We start from the raw sequence: 20,210 nt of genomic DNA, 5'->3' as shown, positions 1-20,210 counted from the left end.
GACTGGGGGGGCCAGGCTGGGGCCAGTTATTTTCTGAGGGGAGCACACTAAATGTAGGACGAAAAAGACAGACAGTATGAAGTAATTGTGCATAAGAAAACAATGCAATACAGTTATTGGTATTTGTTTCATTACACATTTTTATTTCAGATACTTATAGTTACAGTTTTTACCCTCTAATGCAGGGGTCTCCAACCTTTTTTAGGATGAGAGCTACTTTCAAAAAATAAAACAAGTCTTGAGCTACTTTTACTCCTCTTTTTTAGTTGTTTGCAGTGTATATATTTAGCACATTTTAACCTTATTACATGCTTACCTTTAACCTTTGTGTGCTGTTTGGGTCTGTGGGACCCGTTTTCAGTGTTTACTAAAATAAAATGTATTCAATTTAATTATTTTAAGCTGCTTTATTTGGGGGTGGACCTCACCTCCTCTAGGGGGGGCCAGGGGCATGCACCCCCGGGAAGATTTATTTTTAAATGTTGAAGTTAAATGCATCAATCTGGTGCACTTTGAGCACAAAATGAATTTATGGATACTGTGAGGGAATATTTCTGTCTTTACTCCTAGATATTTAACCTTTTCTGTGTGTTGACGTTTACGACCAACCCTGGCTCTGTTATCTCTCTTCAGGAATGGGATGCTCGAGCTATCTTGATAAACCAGTTCAACTCTCGGTCACAAAATGGTTTATGGCTGTGGGAACACTGGCTTCGGACAGACGCAAGTGATTCAGGGTGCCCAGCTGTTTAGTCTATCTCCCCAAATATGCTGTTTACTCTCTCTGAACTAGTTAAAAGGTCTATCGAGAGAGGCGCGGCAGAATTGATATGGCAACCCACCAGTGCAGTCAGAATCTCTGGCTGCTGTGACTTGTGATGTGAATTTCTCCGGCCGTATACTTGTAATAAATATCAGTGTTGACATCAAAGCTCCAACTCTCCTCGTGTCTCTCTGAGTCCTGACTCTCCATTGCTGCAGAAGTTTCCCTTACAAATTGGTGTTGTCGGCAGGATACCAACACATCTTCAGAACTGGTAAGTGTAATTTCAAATCCACATTTGGACATTGCCTTACCAGAATCTGTGATTGACGGTATCCTAAAATTACCTGTGAAACTGAGCGGTTGTGTTTTGTTTTTGGTTAATGAACATTTGGGGATAAACCCAGGGGATCAGTGTCTGGGGACTTTGGTCCTGGCTGATTTTCTCTGTGTATGCTGCTCGGGACGAAAGTACCATACATGCATGCACAGCTCATGTTCAGAGTAACCTTAAAGAAAGGCATCAGTAAAGTGGAACTTCTGAAATAAAAGGGAGCTGTATACTTTTCAATAATCCAAACATCTTTAGAATATGATCACCAATAACAAATCATTTAAACTTGTTTATTCTTATCTTATGTTACCTATAGCATTCTTTATTTTTCTTTATGCATATTTTACTAATTACTCCCCTTTTAAACTGTTGCAAGAACGTGATTGGTCGATATTCATTGTGGGGGGTGGGGGGAGGAAGGATGATAGATAGATATAGGCTGCATCTCAGGTCGATTAAATGGATTCCTTGCGTCCCTCACTTGTGTTGTTTCCCTGTGACTAGTCCCTCCCACCAGGGAAGCATGGAGAGAAGCAAGGAAACCACAAGAAGCAGCAAAATGAGTTTTAAGAGCAATGGGACGTCCTTTTACTGACATATACATTTGTATCATCTGTTGTAGACCCAAATAAATGAAATAAAATAAGAACTCATTCTCAAAAAAGATAAACGCCATTCTTAAAATGTATAAACGAAAAAATCTATCATGAAAATGTTTCAAATAAATGAATAAAATAATTTACCACTTTGTTGTTCAGATATATCACATATTTGTATATATAAATGATACATTAATTTAAACAAAACACAGTATAAACTGAGGAGTGAGTCCCGTGAGTTTCATGTGTTTTCTTCACTCCGCTGGGAAACTGCTCATGTCAAGAAGCATCAGATCAGTGCATGCACTGCATCGTCCAATCAGTGAGCGATACACAGTAAGGGGGCGGGGCGAGTATCTGATGAGGATGGTCTGGTGCAGAGCCATAGAGAGATAAGAGTTACGACACTCTTTGATGTCGCCGCCAGCCGGTCACGTGGTTTATGTATGCCGGGATAGTTCAAAACGCACTTCCGGGGCAATGCTTCTCTATGGCAAAAACAACACAAACATGGTCAAAATAGTCATAGATTAAACCAACGCTGTTATTTTTTAAAGATTGCTTTCATATTTACATGATGTGGTTACACTTTGTATGGATTGGCAATATTTACAAGTTTCGTTATTTAACGATATTTTGAGGGGAAAGTGTGGTAGCACAAGCAGGCTATGTTGTTGTCACTGTCAGGGCAGTCACGTCCGTAGTATAGTTACGCTGCGCTGTCATGTTCTTATATGGGACAGACAGACAGCAGCGATTGCGTTATTGAATGGTAAATATATATATTAAAAAAACACACACACCCAAGTACTTTTTCAGCTGTAATTGCATTATTGCATACTTTTTATTGACAGTTTTGCATTTGGAGAGGCAGGGTGACAACGGAAAGCTTGGTAGCCTATTACTTATTAAGAACAGTGTATGGAAAAAGTGATGTGTGTTAGAACAAAACAAAGTCAAATGAATGAGAAGGAGAACAAAGAGGGTTAGGGTTCAACAGAAAAAGATTAATTCAGCCAAAAAACACAATTTTGATTAATCTAAAGTGTAAAACAATCTTCAACACAGACCAAATTAGTGCCCTTGGACAACAAAATATATGGTGGGGCAAAGAAACGATAAATTAAATTGAGAGAGTGGGAGACTGAAAATGATACTATGATAAATATTCAAACTATTTACAAAACTATTTACAGAAGCTTCTGTTGAACCATGGTTCAACAGAGCAACACAAACAGGTTTGTCAACAATACAAATTAAAATGACGAGGCCACTTTGCCAGGGGGAGGTGATCCAGCGACGAGACAATAAAGCAATTCATATTAAGTTCTGTTGAGACACCACAGGATATAAAACCTTCCAAGCGATGACCTCTCCTCACCTTTCACCTGTATTTCCTCAGGAGACTGAGGTCCTTCAACGTCTGCAGCACAATAAGCACCCACCCACAATTGTTGTTCGCACAAGCATAATTGTGCAAACAACAATTGTGGGTGGGTGCATTTTACAAATATTTACAAACAACTATTTGCAAAAAAGCAACTATTTACAAAAAAGCAATACAGAACTCTAGTCTAGGGCATCCAGGGGCCTAATCATTTTGAAAAAAACAAGAAGGTTCTTTGTGAAAGGGACATCCTCTTCATCTGTTTCCTGGGCCCTAAAAAGCAGAGCAAGAATAGGAACAGTGGTGAATAATGGGAGAGAATACAGTTGGGAGCAGACTGAACAGAGGACAGCAATATTCATGTTAAAATGTTTGCACAATAAATATTATGGCACTTTCGTTTATATTGCATTTTAATAGATCAGTTGTCATACATAGCATTTGGGTGCTCTAATCGATCCGAGAAGGGGTTCCGGATGTATGGCTTCCTAAGGACGTAGAGCGAAGGAAGAGATGGATGCCAATGGTCAACAGACAAAACCTGTGTCTGACAGAGGACAACAACAGCAGAAAACTCTGTCATGTAAGTAATGTTCACAGAGGTGACATGACTTGTTAACATTTGAAAGGGCATCATATTTCCAAGTGTAGAGAATTATGACTCTTCAATGACATTTGAAGTGTGCAGGGGAAACTGATCAAACCTACCTACCCACAGGTACACTTTGAAGACGACCAATATATTGGCAACAAATCAGGAGGAAATTTGAGGTTGAGGCCAGATGCTGTTCCAACAGTATTTATACATCGGCCTAAACCGAAAAGGAGAAAATTCACGTCAAGGAGTATGCCTCCAGCTGTCAGGAATAATGACCACACCTATTACTGCACATCAAACATTGGTATGATATATGAAGCTAACAATGTTTCCCATGTTATATAATTCAAGGATAGACTACACTCCTAATGCAACTTTCAGATTATACAGCTTCAAAGCTACCAGGGTTCAGGGATTCTCTGAAGATGCATATACCACATGTAGATCATCTGCAGATTTCTTCATACTGTAACATTGCCAATAGACGAACTTAGATGAATGTCACTATAGGAGTGTAGTGTACCCTTAAACGACAATAGGTGCACATGTAAAGGCAGCATACACATATAACAGCAAGATTGCCTTGTTATTGCTACAGAGATTCAGGGAGATATTGAGGTGGAGTTCCAAGGGAATGAAAGGGACATCACAGACAGAGAGAGTGAGACAGGTGTCAGCAGACTGCCAGGGGCCAGTATGTCAGGGGCCGACAATCAAGAGGCCACCTTACCAGAGATCAGTGTGCCAGGAGCCAGTCAGTCAGGGGTCAGCTATGAAGAGGCCAGTTTGCCATGGTCAGGTGCTCCAGGGACCAGACTGCCAAGGGCCAGTTGTGACCGGGCTCACGTGGAGGATCTAATGAGGCAACTGAGAAGGGAGAGATTACTAAGAAAGAGAGCCGAGAGGGCTCTGGTAAACCAGAAGAGGATTCATTCGGCATTAAAAACAAAACACAATTTGATTAATCTAAAGTTTCAAAAAATCTTCAACACAGACCAAATTAGAGCACTTGGGCAATCAAAAAAAGGTGGGATACGGTGGGGGAAAGACACCGTGAAAAAAGCAATACAACTAAGGTTCTGTTGTGGCACTACAGGATATAAATGAGAGAGCTGGTCTGCTGGTATTAAAATAATTTAAAAGGGGTGCACTTTACCGTCCATCAGATGAGGTTTTCACCCTTGTTCAGAACGTGGAGCAGCTGTTCCGTGTGAGGATGAGCGATTCCCTCATGGAGTCCTCAAATGCAGTGTCACAGCTGGAACAAGAAGCCATGTTGCTGGACAGCAACCTGCCCTCATGCCATGACCTGAAGAAAAAAAATCCTCTCAACATACATCAGGCTGAGGTTAAGGATTGCATCAAAGTGCATCAGGGCTGAGAGGAAGGATAAACATAAAGGGTATCTTGGCAGCAAGAGTCAGAGTAAGAAGGCAAAGAAGACCCAACAGACCTCTGCAGCGAAGGTCATAACATCTAGGCCACTGCCAAACACCTTACTCTGCCACACACCTATTCCCGGTCCTCCGTCAGCAGCCTCCAGCCTCCTCTTCCTTCAGCAGCAGCACCCTAGCAGTACCCTCCTCCAGCAGCAGCCCCCTCCTTCAGCAGCAGTACCCTCCTTCAGCAGCAGCAACAGCCATATGAGGCTGACATATGAGGCTGAATAAAAAAAAGTGCTAATTATTTTTTTTAAGTGTTTATTTTGTTAAAAATAAACATTTTGGATGCATGACCATGTTTTAGGCTCACCCTTCATTCACTGCTGTAGAGTAGCCTATTCAGTAGGCTATTATTTGTTTAAGACTGAATAATACCTTTGAAGAACAATCATTAAACTAGTGTGTATATTACAACACAAAGGAATCTATCCTAGCATGCCATCAAGCATTAAAAAGTAGCGCTAGGCTAGTTGTACAGTACAGATAAGTTAACACGGAACAGTACAAAAAAAAACTAAGTACAGTCAACGTGTCACATAATGAAATGTTAGTATATCCCAAAATGCAATGAAATATTTATCACAAACGCCACTAGTGCTAGCAGTTAAGTCATATCATACAGAAAAAGTCATACTATACAGAAAAAGCCGACTAAGGATGGCTGACACAGTCAGGTTCAGCAGATAAAAACCAAAATAACAATAAAAACACATAATCAATCTAAATCCTGCGTGTTAGTTACCCAGCATCATTGATATATAAGCTGCTAGCGATTCATTACTGAAATCTTACCTTCAAAGCTGAGGAAGTCGCGCTAGCTAACTAGCAGGCAATGCTAGCAAAATGGGTTGTAATAACCAAGATAAAATATAGATAATTACGCTGTGCATATACAAATGAAGACCAGTATAAGCATCATAAAGGGCCTCTGATACAATATAGACAGTTGACAATTCAAAAGAGTTCGATATTTCAGCAACTTACCTCTGGAACTAATCGACGCGCCGTAATGTAAGTGAATGAGGTCCAACGCCCAAATGACAATATGTTGAACTATTTCGATGTCCATACCCCGGAAGTAGGCGCCGCCATTTTTTACAACGGAGGTCTATGGGAGTGTCGTAACTCTTATCTCTCTATGGCTCTGGTCTGGTGGTTCCTCCATTATCGCTCCTCCAACCCACTAACCCCCGCTAGAACCGCCCCTGACTCAAAGCCACTGCCACTCATCGACATGTTTTGCCGTCTAGAGGGCAGCTGCAGTGGACAAAACTTATAAAACTCAAAGGAGACATGGATTATGTGTGTGATGAATCAACAAAAAAAAGCTAGATTCCTGGCACTTTATTTCTCACAGCTTCCAAGTAAATGTCTTTTGCATGACGCATGTTCCTCATTTCCATAGCACTATAGAATGCCCAGGAAACTGAGACATTGTTCATGAGCCAGAGAGACAATTTCACAGTCGTACAGTTAAACATTTGGAAGTGGTTGAGTCAAAAGGAATGTCCAAATCTGCCTTTTTTTGTATAACATCGACACACATTCAATACTGGAAAAAGTATGACAATACTTTCCAAAAAAAAGGAAAAGTATTGACACCACACTGGGAAAATACTTCAATTGCAGGATCTATTGTATAGTCCATCCATCCATCCATCTTCTCCCGCTTATCCGTGGTCGGGTCACGGGGGGTAGCAGCAGGGGCGGCGCCAGGGGGGAGCTAGGGGGTGCTGAAGCACCCCCCAGGATTGCCTAAGCACCCCCTAAGCACCCCCAAGAAATATATTTTTCCCCCCGAAAATTATTATTATTATTTTTATTAAATTAAATCAGAAAAAGTATTGATTACAAAAATGCAAATGTGAAACAAACAAATGTTTGACCAAAAACATAAAGCCAACACTGAGTGATATGATTAGGCACCGTATCACCTATAAACTCCTTCTTCTGACTTACAAATCCCTCCATGCCCTCGCCCCCCAATACCTGTCTGACCTTCTCCGCTACCACACTCTATCCCGGAAGCTAAGATCATCTGGACAGGATCTCCTCTCCACCCCCCGCACCAGGTTGCGGACTTTTGGTGACAGAGCCTTCAGTGTGGCATCCCCCACCCTCTGGAACTCTCTCCCCCCCCGAAATCCGCAGCGCCTCAACCCTGGACATTTTAAAAAAAGCGCTCAAAACGCACCTTTTTACCAAGGCTTTCTCCACTGTATAGTTAGTTTAATAGGTTTATTTTTCCGCTACTTCCCCCCCCCACCCCCCTTAACCTGTCTGCCTTTTTTCCCCTACTCCCCCCCCCCTACCCGACTTGTAAAGCGACCTTGGGTTTCCTGAAAGGCGCTGGCTTTAGAACATCCCACTCCACTGACACATGCCTTCTTTATTTGAGCGACCACATCAAACAAGAGGTGGACGAGGGCAAGTACTGCGGCATGGTGATGCTGGACCTACAAAAGGCTTTCGACACTGGCAATCACCCCATTCTGATTGACAAGCTAAAAGCAATTGGTTTTGATAAACTATCGGTGAGCTGGATGCAATCCTACCTGGAGGGGAGAGAACAGATGGTGGAGGTAAACGGTACTCTGTCCCCCCCCCTCCCAGTGAGCTGTGGTGTTCCACAAGGAAGCATATTAGGTCCGTTACTGTTCCTAATTTATGCAAATTACATGTCATCAGCATGTGACTGCAACTTGTTCCTGTTCGCGGACGACTCAGCCCTGCTGGTCTCTGACAGGAGCAGATTGCAGGTTGAAAAAACTCTCAGCTCCGAGCTCGGCAGAATCTGCACCTGGCTCGCCGATAATAAATTACACCTGGGTAAAACAGAGTCCATTCTCTTCGGTTTCGAAACATAATCTCAGCAAATACGACGACTTCTCAGTTGCAGTGGGTGACATTATTGTCACAAGTAAGAAGGAAATTACATACCTAGGATCTATTCTTCAGGCAAACCTCTCCTGTGACAAAATGGCATCCAATGTAATAAAAAAAGTCAATCAAAGAACTACATTTCGGATCTCCTCTCTGGTAAACAAAAACACCCTGAAAACTCTGGCAGGAGCACTCATTCAAGGATACTATGACTATGCTTGCACGTCATGGTACCATAGCACCTCCAAGGCGCTAAAAATAAAACTTCAAACATCGCAAAATAAACTGGTCAGACTACTGCTTGACCTTTCATCTAGAACCCACCTCACCTCTGCCCACTTTGACAACCTAGGATGGCTTAGAGTAGATGACAGAGTACAGCTACTTGCAATGGGCCTGGTCTACAAGATCCACTACACCTCTATGGTACCCATGTACATGTCAAAGTTCTTCCCAAAGGTCAAGGAATACCATGATCATAACACCAGAGGGAGCTCCACAAATCATGTGAAACCCAGATTTGGCACAAAAAAGGGGGAATACACGTTTCGAAATTATGCCACATCAAGGTGGAATGCTCTTCCCACAACTGTAAAGGAAAGTAAAACTTTACTTACCTTCAAAACCTCTCTTAAAGAGCACCTTCGGGGGAGAGCATTGCAAAACTGGCCCCGGTAATGGTACACATCTCAACCTGTCGTCCAATGGACAGCCCCCCCCCATCTATGTATATACTCGCATTCAGTGATGTACCTGAACGCGTTCAATGAACGATCGTTCATGAACGCGTTCATATTTTGGGCGAACGTGAACTGAACGTACTGTATTTCCGCTAGATAAACGTAATTAAGAACGCGTTCATTCTCAGCGCTGTATAACGGCGTTCAAAAGTGCGTTCATTCTCAGCACTGTATTATAACGGCGTTCAAAAGTGTGCCAGATTTCATATGCCTTTCAGCCGAAAACCCAGTTAAAACTAGGCTTCAAAATAATGCGGAAAACCACCCAATCTGGCAACAGCAAGCTGCCTGTGACGCGTACGCGCCTGTCACCCCTGGCTGTCGCACTAAAATATAAATATACTAAATATATCAGACTCCTCACAACAAACAATGTGGAACCGCGGAACCGGCGAGCATTGAATGAATGAATGAATTAGTATGGACGAAGCCGAGAGCAGCTGCAGCAGCACTCGCTCAGAGTGAGACTCTACGGCAGGGGTGGGGAACCTCCGGCCTCCGGTCGTATACGGCCCGCGAGACAATTTGGTACGGCCTTCGAGGTAATTTATAAACACACGCAAAAAATAAAAAAATGAAAGAAATCTAGACCGCAAAAAAATTAAACAAGCGAGTACCTGTTTTTCCTGGCCAAGGTCAGGGTCCTTGAACACAACACGAGCCTAACGTGTCATCACGTGGTATATGTCTCGACTGACAGGGGTGCAGTTCTGACGGAGAGCACCAGAACGCCGCTCCAGCACTTCAGAAATGGCAGTACCGATAAGTCCATACACATGCCGCAGTTTCTGCGTGTCTGTGTCTTTAGTTGAAAGCCCAGTGGCGATCTGCTCATCTGTCACACTGATCAGACAGTCAATAACTGTGTTGTTATCATTAGCATCTGGTTAGCTAGCTATGCTAACGAATATAAGAAGCTTTGTCTACAACCAGTGAGGTAAAGGCACATCTTTATAGGATCATTATAGTTATAAAAAAAATAAGAGAATAAAGTAAACAGGTATAAAATACTATATGACAGTTATTAATAAAGAAGAATACAGTTTGAAAGGGGAGTGATTTGTCAAATATCCATAAATTAAAAGAAAATCTGCTTACAGTTGTGTTTGGGTGTTGAGAGATGTGTCCATATATCTCCTAATGTTGCTCTCAAAGTGCAACAAATCTTCCCAGGGGAGCATGCCCCCCGGACCCCCCTAGAGGAGGTTAGCCCCCCCCCCCCCACTTAAATCATGTTCACATGGATAGGAAACTAAATACATTTGCACACATCTTGTGTCCATATCTTTCTGTTTTGGTGGTCACGCCACACCGTGCACGTGCATGCATGCGCGAGTCATGGTGAGATATCTGGATTAAGAGGTTGCTTTTTCTTTGCACAGCATGAAATGAATGGGCTGTGATTTTAGTTTTTTTAAGCAGAGGTCAATAACTTGTACGGCCCTCTGAGGATATTGTAAACATTGAAATGGCCCATTAACATCGTACAGGAGACAAATAATAGCTCGCAGCAACGTATTGAAAAAAGAACTATGAACTATAAATTAGTTCATTTTTGAAACCATGAACTTTAGTTCAACATTTTGAATTATGAACTATGAACTGAACTAGTTCATTTTAAAATGTGTGAACTGTGAACTGAACTAGTTCATGTAGAAAGTGAACTTTCCCAACACTGCTCGCATTTTAGACTATGTTACTAACTGTATATTTGTAGATTTGGTATGTCTTAAATGTCCGGTTAGGATGTATTAGAACGAAATCTAAAATGAAAATTGTAAATAAGCAATCTGTATGTAAAAAAACCACCTGTATGTAAATTGTAAATAAGCCATCTGTATGTCAAATATGTCTTATATGTCTTAAATGATATGATGAATTGGAAATGGGGGACCCTGATGTAAACAAGACGAAAGTCTTTCTCTGGTCTGCATCCCCTTAACAATTGTATTTTTTGAGCTGTACTTTACTGTACCCAATATACAAGCTGTTAATAAAGTTTTCAATCAATCAATCAATCAAACTATAAAAATATTATATATTATTATTATTATTATTTTTGACCTACCCATACGCTAAATTACTTTGTGACACTTGAGGGACTTCCTGTTAGCTGGAGCCCCAAATTATTTGCTAACAGCAAAGTGACAAATGGATCGGTTTTTAGTCCTTAAACGTCCACGTGTGGACACTCAATCAAAACCAACTGAAAGCGAGAGGGATTGTGCACATAATAGGCCTCGTGAGTACAAGTAGCTTACTGCTGGGTCTCTGTGTTTCATTCAAGCTCTGCTCTGTGTGTGGCACGAGCCATTTTGTGTGCGTGCGCAAGCGAGCGAGAGAGAGAGCTCGCGCACCGGTGGGTATCTACCGGAGATCGTTGTGGTTAGCATCTGGTGCTAGCTAGCCAAGCTAACGGATATAAGGAGCTTTTACGACAACAAGGTGGAGGGAGAACTCTCTCCTGTCAGACTCAGATAACCTCAGCTCAGGTGAAGTAAAGGACTCTCAGTGTTTAGATAGTTAACTGTAATCTAGTTATCTCAGTGGGTCTCAAACGGTTTGTTTTAAAAAGGGAGTGATTTGTAAAATATCTATAAAGAAATAGAAAATCTGTTTACAGTTCTGTTTCATATGTATGTTGAGAGATGTATCCATAGATCTCATCATTTTGCTCTCAAAATGCACCAGATTGATGCTTTTAACTTCAATACAATTTAAAAATAAATCTTCCCGGGACCCCACTAGAGGAGGTGAGGACCCTCCTAGAGGAGGTGAGGTCCACTCCCCACTTGTAAAAACGGCACTTTACCCCTGCTTACACCTATATGCCGTGAGCTGATTACCGAGCATTCATTGTAACAGTCGCGGGTACACTGTGTTTGCGTGTGGGGAGTGTTGCAGTCGAAAATTCAACTGTAGCGCTGGTACATTAATGGGAAACCCTTAATGTTTGAGCACCCTCTATGAAACGTCAAGCTACCCCACAGCACCCCCTAGAGAAAATCTCTGGCGCCGCCACTGGGTAGCAGTTCCAGCAGAGAGCCCCAAACTTCCTTTTCCCTGGCGACATCAACCAGCTGTGACTGACGACGCTGAAATTGGCTTCCGATTCAGAGCATCCGATTAGGCAGACCTACTTATCTGTTGAATTTTTATTTGCAACAAAAAATTATAATAAATTTGGGAAGTAAAGACTTTATTCTTCCTTAATTAGCTGTCCAAACTTACCCGATTTGATGAGTGTAGGTCTAGTGCTTTCAGATCAGGACCTGGTCTAATGTGGTCTACATGTAAAAAAAAAGCACTGAAATCTCCCTTGTTTGTATTTTCACAAATAGAATTAAGGTTTCACAAATCTGAAACTGGGTTATAAAGAATCTTTAGACCCTCTGGGATCATCCAGTCCAGATTTCATGAGTGTAGGTCTAGTGGTTTTAGATCAGGACCTGGTCTAATTTGGTCTACATGTAAACAAAAAGCACTGAAATCTCCCTTTTTTGTATTTTCACAAATAGAATAAAGGTTTTACAAATCTCAAACTGGGTTATAAAGAATCTCTAGACCCTCTGGGATCATCCAGTCCAAATAAATCGGCTATGCAGCGATTTAAGAGGTTCAAACACGGAGGATCGTTCGCTCAGCGCTGTAAATTAAATGTCCCTTAACGTTCCCCTTAACTGCCGAATCGGATGCTCTGAATCGGAAGCCAACTTCAGCGTCGTCTCTGACTGGGGGATCCCAAGGCGCGCCCAGGCCAGCGAAGAGATATAATCCCTCCACTATTGTATAGTAATTTACCTTTTGAATGCAGGGCTTTTACTATATTTTTGTTTAGTGAACTCATCAATGTAATTCATTTTATAGATTTTATAGGATTTTTTTATAGAGAATTGTGAAGAAAAATGTAAACCAGATGTTGGTGTGACGTGAAGTTTACACCCCCCTTTAAATGAAGCACAGCCCCTTTCTGCCCTCTCTTGGACTAACAGTTGCTGAATGTTTTAGTCACACCTAGCCTACTCAGATATACCAAACCGGCCAGCTGCTCCTGTCCTCAATCATTTCTTGCTGACAGACGCTGAGCTCTGACTGTGCAATGCATTGGTTGGATTTATTGTATAACCCGGTGTGGGTACTGTCCACGGCTGTACTGGCGCTCGTGGTGCGGATCCAGCGCAGAGGGAGCTGGGACCCGCAGTCCTGTAGCGTGCGGCTGAAGGGAAAGACTGCCATAGTGACAGGAGCCAACACAGGTCGGTCCATTTAACGCGTTCATTCTGCAGGACTGTAACAAGGGTTTGGCATGCACTAACGCAAAGTTACCAATATTAATGTGGCAAAAAGTCAGTGTTAGTCAATGTAAAGTCCTGTTATTTATATGTTTCCCTCTTCCTAAAACCTGGTTCAAGCGTTTCTTTGAATAGCAGTTTGGATTAAACAGGAAATGCCATTGAGGAACATTCTGACTCTCCTCTAGGGTTTAACAAACTATTAAAAGCATGTGTAGTAATTTTCCGTAATCAATAAAAAAACAAAGAGTCTAAAGGTCATGCTTTTTGTGATCATTAGACTGCTAACAGAGAAGATATTGATGGATTCTATTTGACTGATCAATAACTGAAATTGGTCTTGAAACACAAACCGCAGTAAGGTTTACTATATGCTACAACCTCATTTTCATTTAAAAAATCAATAAAAAAAGTCTATAGGCCTAAGCGCCTTTCTCCAAGGCTAACGGACACACAACAACCACAAATGCTCAATAAAAATACTCAATAACTTCCATGTCAGGCAGTGCAATGCTACCATAATCACTTCAAACATTAATGGTCTCCTACAAAACACTATTTGAATCATTTTGGAGATTTTCTTTTGTGGAAAATGTTCAAAACCCACCTGTTACCAGAATCATAAATGGTCTCATTCTGGTTTAACTACATCAACGAGTTGGAAATAATATTACTTTTTGCATAATTTCGGTGATTTTTTTATTGTGGTAAACATAATAAAACTCCACTGTAATTTAATGCTACTGAAATTGTTTCACATTTCAATGTTGTCTTGTTGGTTAAACTGAACCAATAGGTTTTGAAAAAATATGCATTTGCTCAGTCATGGTTAACATCGTTAAGGGAAAATATTCAATAACTTAAATGTTATACAGTGAAGGGTGGCCAAAATCTCTTCATACATTATTGTTGTTATTATGTTTGTAATATTACTTAAAAATATTGGTGGAATTTTCAATTACGTTTTACAATTGTTCTTCTGATTATGGTCTTCTGTTGGTTGTACTACACAAACATGAGGAAATTGGTCCTTTTGCTCCATCACATCACAACTTTAATGTTGTTGTGCGTCTACAGAATATGAAGCTGCCAAGACATTTGGACCACTAGCTGGAGGAAAGCTCCCTGTGTCCTTTAGAAATATCTGGATTTAAGCCTGACTGGAATCCTTTAAAATAATGTTAGCCATATAGCCGAGAGCGTTGAGAGCCATTAGTGGTGTTTTACCAGTTCTTGGATGGGACGGGAGACTGACTTCGAATCGATTCGGACTTGGCAACCATTTATTTATGTCATAACCTGTTAGTGTAGTATAACCAGCAGAAGACCATTCACGTGTGACATGAGAAGCACTATACTGCAAAAACGTGATGTTACAAGAACATTTTATACCAGAAATGTTCACCCAAATTAGCATATTTCTTCAGAACTTCAGCAGCAGCATATTTGAGCTTGTGGCAGTAACTGACAATATTGATTAAGCTCATCAGAGAAGTTGTTGTTTCTGAACCAGTTCTGGTGGTATGTCAACACAATGCAACCATCACCTTGCTACCTTTTCTCATAAAACTTGTATGTGTTCTCTTCTGCCTCACTTCAAGTAAGGCAGAGTTCTTCAAGTAAAACACTTCAAGAGCTAAAATTCCCCGGCAATTCCCCGGAACTGAGTCAGTGTAAACATGAAGAATTTTCTGTAGGATGATAAAATAGAAATAATTTCTCCAGAGAATCAGATTTTAAGACCTCTATTTAAAACGAGCAATGGACAAGGGCTTAAAACGCCAGCACATACTGGTAACTTTTCATATTCCACTTATAAGACACCAAACCTGCTGGAAATCACTTGACTCAAGGAACTTGACTAAGTTGGCAGACACAGGGACTACCTGCAAACTCTGCAAACATAGACAGGACTTAGTCACTTTTTTAATGAGAGCATAAAAGGACAGATAACCAACCCTACCGGTTTATTTAGATTTGAGGACAGTACACAACCCCAGGCTTGCATTTATTCCACAAAACCACATGACTGAACATGCTTAAAATAGAGCCCTGAAAAGCTGATGTTATCACGTATTGTAAGCCAAAGTTGTGCTCTCTTTGACTCCCTAGGAATTGGGAAGTTCATTGCCTTGGACTTTGCACGTCGTGGGGCCCGTGTTATTCTGGCCTGCCGAAGCCAGGCCCGGGGGTCAGCGGCGCTTGAAGAAATCAGGGAGAAAACCGGAAACTCTGATGTGCACCTGCGTCTGGTGGATGTGTCTTCTCTGGACTCGGTCAGGGAGTTTGCTGAGGGGATTCTCAAAGAGGAAGAAGCGCTCCACATCCTTGTCAACAATGCTGCAGTATCAGGTCACAACATAGTTTAATAGCAAAACTGGAATTATAAGCAACCACAACTTTTAACAAGATTTACTGATAAATTCCATTCAGTATAAAAATGCAATACAACAGACAATATGTAATATCATGCTATCGGAATTCTACTCAATCTTAAAGGTATAGGCTACCCCCTGGACATTTCGATAATCATCAAAAAAAGATGATTTGGACAAAAAGATGCTGCATATTTGGGCTAAATCGAAGATTGAAAATGTTATAATCAGGAGTAAAACAAATGTTTTTGGAAACAAAGTAGGCTACTTTGCTAATATAATTCCTGTTTATTATTATTATTATCAACATAGTTACTTTTTTATACAGTGAGGTAAATGGTAAATGTGCATGTATGTCGTTCAGTATGCGTTTACAGGTGAATACGTCAGCATTTCCTGCCAAATACTAGCCTCAAAAAGATTACAATATAATTAATGCAAATAAACTACTTCTACTAATAATCATAATCATAATCAATTCAATAATATAAATACTATATTATTGTATTGTAATATTGTTGTAATATAGTCAAGACAAAACATGCTGATTACATGATAAAAAACTGATATTTCTTAAATCTGTATTCAAATGTAGTTCCCTCTGTCAGCAATGTATCAACAACTACACACACATTTCTATCAGTATTTCTCTGTGTTGTGGTTGACATGATGATGACTGCAAGAGTTAAGGGGAGAGGCTGAGCATCACCATGAAATGTGCAAATTGACATAAAAATGAATAAAAGGGGTAAAAATGCTCCATGTTTTTTAGGCTGTAAACTTTAACTGATATATGATCCAACTAGACAGACAGTGTATCTCTCTTCCTCCTGTATATTAGCAGATAAAAGGCATCACATACTTGAATGAATGGTAAATAAAGAATGCTGGATATAACTGCATCTCCATTAGCCTATATGCTCTGCAGAGACTGCCTTCTTCATGTTCTGAATTGCAGCTGATGTTTTAATATGGCAATTGGCAATTTGACTTATACAACTTTCGCAAGTTGTACATTTGACTCAAACAATAACCCACCTTCGAGTGATGCTCTAGTTTCTTCATGTTTTATTTGTTTCCCCTCTTGCTTGCGCCGGACTGAAACTGTCTTTTCACCGACATCTCTTCACCTGCACTAGTGGCCGTATCAAAGCCGTGATTAGTCAGATGTCGATTCATTGCAACGGTGTCGGGTGCACAGCAGCTGAGGCCCTCTGGGCGGGGCCCCCTGCGCAAGGCGGGGCCCCATGCAGCCTGCGTGATTGGCCTGTAGGGAGGGGCGGCCCTAGTTTTAATGGACTCAAATACTCATTCCACAATGGAAAAATCCAGTCACCATGTGTTACACATCTGGAAGTAAAGAAAAGACATGCCTGTTGGAGTCTCTAACCAAAATAATTTTGCAAACTGACCCACTGCTATTTATAAGACAACTAACCATACTACAAACAGACCCAGCTCAAAAATGCAATATAATGTGATGCCATATCAGCAACAAGTTCGTTTTGAGAAAACATTATCTCCTCATGACCTGACTGTGTGTTTATGTGTACATTTAAATCTTACCTAATTTCAACCATCAGGCTTTCCTAGGGAGATAACCAAAGACGGGTTAGATGCTTCTTTTGCCACAAACCACCTGGGACCGTTCCTCCTCACCAACCTGCTCCTGGGTAAGACTCTGCAGTCTCACTTTATTACAGAAGCTTTATTGTGGATATTAACTGACTATCGCGGGTCATTCTTATGTAAATATTTATAATAAACAACATCTTTCTCTCGCTTCTTTTCCCTTTTCTGACTCACTCCAGACCTGATGAAGCGTTCTGCTCCGGCACGCATTGTCACCCTCTCCTCGGTCAACCACAAGAAGGGCGAAGTGGACTTCTCTCACTTTCGCGGCGAGAACCTCAACTATTTCATGGATATTGTCTACAACCACACGAAGCTGCACAATATCATCTGTACCAACGAGCTAGCACGCAGGCTAGAAGGGACAGGTAGGATCAAATGAAGATGTTTTTTGGATTATCAATCATCAGTATGGATAATGCATGGGCTTTCCTGTTGAACAAGTGCTACAAAAAGTAAAGTCTGGGTTTTCAGAAGCAATAAATATCAGTAAATAACACATCGGGAAAAATAGAAGAAATTCACCTTTTTTATAATTTGTAAGCTGCCTTTTGGTTGTGACCGGTCATTTACTAAATGCTTACTTAAGAGTACTAGACGAATTGTCAACCTTTACTGATCACACATCTAAGTGTATTTATTTCAGCCATTTGAACTTATAGTTCCTAAATGAAGCAGATGAAGGCTCACAGGCATTCTTTTAGCAAAACAGCTGAAACTAATTGTCTAAGTCACCTGAGGAGATCAGAAAAAGAAATCTGTAGAGGAAACCCAGTCACTGTTTCTGTTTTCCGGGATGGGAGTGTGTGTGTGTGTGTGTGTGTGTGTGTGTGTGTGTGTGTGTGTGTGTGTGTGTGTGTGTGTGTGTGTGTGTGTGTGTGTGTGTGTGTGTGTGTGTGTGTGTGTGTGTGTGTGTGTGTGTGTGTGTGTGTGTGTGTGTGTGTGTGTGTGTGTGTGTGTGTGTGTGTGTGTGTGTGTGTGTGTGTGTGTGTGTGTGTGTGTGTGTGTGTGTGTGTGTGTGTGTGTGTGTGTGTGTGTGTGTGTGTGTGTGTGTGTGTGTGTGTGTGTGTGTGTGTGTGTGTGTTATGTGTTTATGCAGGTGTCACCGCAAACTCCGTCCACCCTGGTATTGTCACAACTGAAGTGTTGAGACACTATCCCTGGGGTGTTCGTTTTCTTTTCAACCTCATTGGATTTTTCTTTTTCAAGGTCAGTACTGTGTTGCATTATACGTTGCAGAGTCAATGTCCACATTCATGTCTCCACTGTCTTCATGTCTTGCAACCATCAAGGTAGAATGTGATTGATTAATGTTCAGGAGCATCCTTTTGTTATATGAAGCCACTCCACTAGTTGGCTGGCTTTAGAGGTAAAAGACTTGTTTGGTGAATCAATATTGTGTAAAGTAGGGCATCTGGATATAGAATTAAAAGCCACCATAGGCTCAAACTCTAATTAGAAGTCAGGATGTTTGGAGATATGTTATTAATGATTAGCTCTGACAGCCAGGACTGAAGGTCAATGTGCAAAGATGACTAGCTGATCACATCAAAGTAATAATTGGCCTTCATGCTTAAAAGCCCATTTGCGTTTCACATCTGGGAGTATGAACTGAATGTATTCATCATGCTTCCAGGGAAACTTTTGTTTTCATTACAGGCTTTGTTCCAGACCTCCAGCAAGTCAGTGAGAGTCAGCCCTTGAAACAACAATTTGGAATCATTACAACCTAGATTTATATGTTGAAATTAAGTTGCTGCGATATCGAATAGCGTCTTTACTTAAAAGTTCAAGAAACTCACTGCCACCTGAAAACAAACAGAAATGGGTTTAAATAAGTCAACAATGTATATTAGGAAACGTGTTTGTTTTTGTGGGTGAAACTGGAGGAGAAGGCATTTCAATTGGTCCCTCGGGAAAACAGTGAACTGTGAAAACATCAAGGAAGGTGCAATTACAGATGAACTGAGAAGTTGTTCTGTAAACTTGAATGGAGGTTTGGAAGAGAACATGATGTGTTACAGCTTAGTTTTGTTTTTTGACCGACTGCAGGGTTTTCTCAGAATTGCCATCACATTGTTTATGTGTGTTTATACAAATAGCTTACTGGAACACACCGATAACAGCATTATGTAGCAGTAAAAATCAATGTTGGAAGAAGTACTCAGATCCTTTACGTAAGAAAAAGTACAAATGTTGTGCAAAAGTATTGGCATCAAAATATACAATATGCATAATGGATCTTTTCAAAGTATAATGTTAAATTGGTTATTATCTGATCCTGTGTTTGATACATGTAAGAGCATTTTAGTACTGTAGTTTGTGAATGTTGGACTGTTGAATTTAGATACTTGAAATACTGTGTACAGTACTGCATATACCATATCAGCAAATCATGTGTTCTTAAATATACAAAGTAGTAACTGTTAAAATAAATGTGGAGTATAATATTTGCCTCTGAAATGTAGCAGAATAGAAGTATAAAGTAGCATTACATGGAAATACTCAAGTAAAGTACATAATACTTTACTTGAGTAAATATACTTTATACCACTCATTCATCCATTCCAAACTCTGTGTGTATCTAAGCTTAACATCTGGTTATACTATACACACATCAGTGAGGAGATAACTTCTTGGCTGCATATCTGAACCGGCGCAGATAATATCTGTCCTTTTTGTTAACTGTGCTCTCACATTGTTTCCTTCACCACTCTTGTGTTCCTCTCAGACTCCAGAGGAGGGTGCAGTCAGCTCGATCTACTGTGCGTTGGCAGAGGAAATGGAGGGGATAACTGGGAAGTATTGTGACTGCAACTGCCACTTGGTCCTCCCCGCCCCTTTAGCTCGAGACGCTGCCCTCGCGGTCAAGGACTTTGAGATCTGCGAGAGGCTGACATCAAAGCTCTGAGACAACTATCAGGCAACGGGAGGCTTGATAACAGAAACGGGGTCAAATTCCACCCTCACTTACTACACCTCTTGAGTGAACATTTGTGACATGATGTGTCTTTAAAATCATCAGGAGATGTTTCTGAATACAATTTGATTGAAGTAATTTTAAACTCAATTAAAAAAAAAATGCTTTTTGCTTTTTTGTGAACACTATACCAAATATGTAATGTCGCTTTGATTCAGGTTTGATAACCAGTGAAATAAAAAGGG

At 40.8% G+C, this 20,210-nt stretch overlaps 1 protein-coding gene and 2 long non-coding RNA genes across 4 annotated transcripts; 1 reads left to right on the top strand and 2 right to left on the bottom strand.

Annotated features, from left to right (window-relative positions):
* Positions 1–3,306: 3,306 nt before the first annotated feature.
* Positions 3,307–3,572, bottom strand: LOC139433847 (uncharacterized). Its single transcript, XR_011643252.1, has 2 exons — positions 3,518–3,572; positions 3,307–3,356 (listed from the first exon to the last, which is right to left on the bottom strand). It is a non-coding gene; the product is annotated as an uncharacterized lncRNA (long non-coding RNA).
* Positions 3,573–3,801: 229 nt separating this feature from the next.
* Positions 3,802–5,117, bottom strand: LOC117447324 (uncharacterized). The gene is made up of 3 exons (XR_004552215.2): positions 4,838–5,117; positions 4,412–4,548; positions 3,802–3,895 (listed from the first exon to the last, which is right to left on the bottom strand). It is a non-coding gene; the product is annotated as an uncharacterized lncRNA (long non-coding RNA).
* Positions 5,118–11,078: 5,961 nt separating this feature from the next.
* Positions 11,079–20,189, top strand: LOC117446452 (retinol dehydrogenase 11). Of its 2 annotated transcripts, XM_034082619.2 has the most exons (7): positions 11,079–11,238; positions 12,825–13,002; positions 15,151–15,390; positions 16,997–17,086; positions 17,225–17,413; positions 18,145–18,254; positions 19,777–20,189. In XM_034082619.2, the coding sequence occupies exons 2-7, from the start codon at positions 12,846–12,848 to the stop codon at positions 19,954–19,956; spliced, it is 966 nt and encodes a 321-aa protein (XP_033938510.1). In that variant the 5' UTR covers positions 11,079–11,238; positions 12,825–12,845; the 3' UTR covers positions 19,957–20,189. The 2 variants fall into 2 exon arrangements, with proteins under 2 accessions (XP_033938510.1, XP_071059199.1); XM_071203098.1 differs by lacking the exon at positions 11,079–11,238 and having other exon boundaries at positions 12,736–13,002.
* Positions 20,190–20,210: the final 21 nt, after the last annotated feature.

The sequence above is a fragment of the Pseudochaenichthys georgianus genome, chromosome 5 (assembly GCF_902827115.2).
Source record: "Pseudochaenichthys georgianus chromosome 5, fPseGeo1.2, whole genome shotgun sequence".
Classification (NCBI taxonomy): domain Eukaryota; kingdom Metazoa; phylum Chordata; class Actinopteri; order Perciformes; family Channichthyidae; genus Pseudochaenichthys; species Pseudochaenichthys georgianus.
This window is presented reverse-complemented; position numbering and strand designations above follow the sequence as displayed.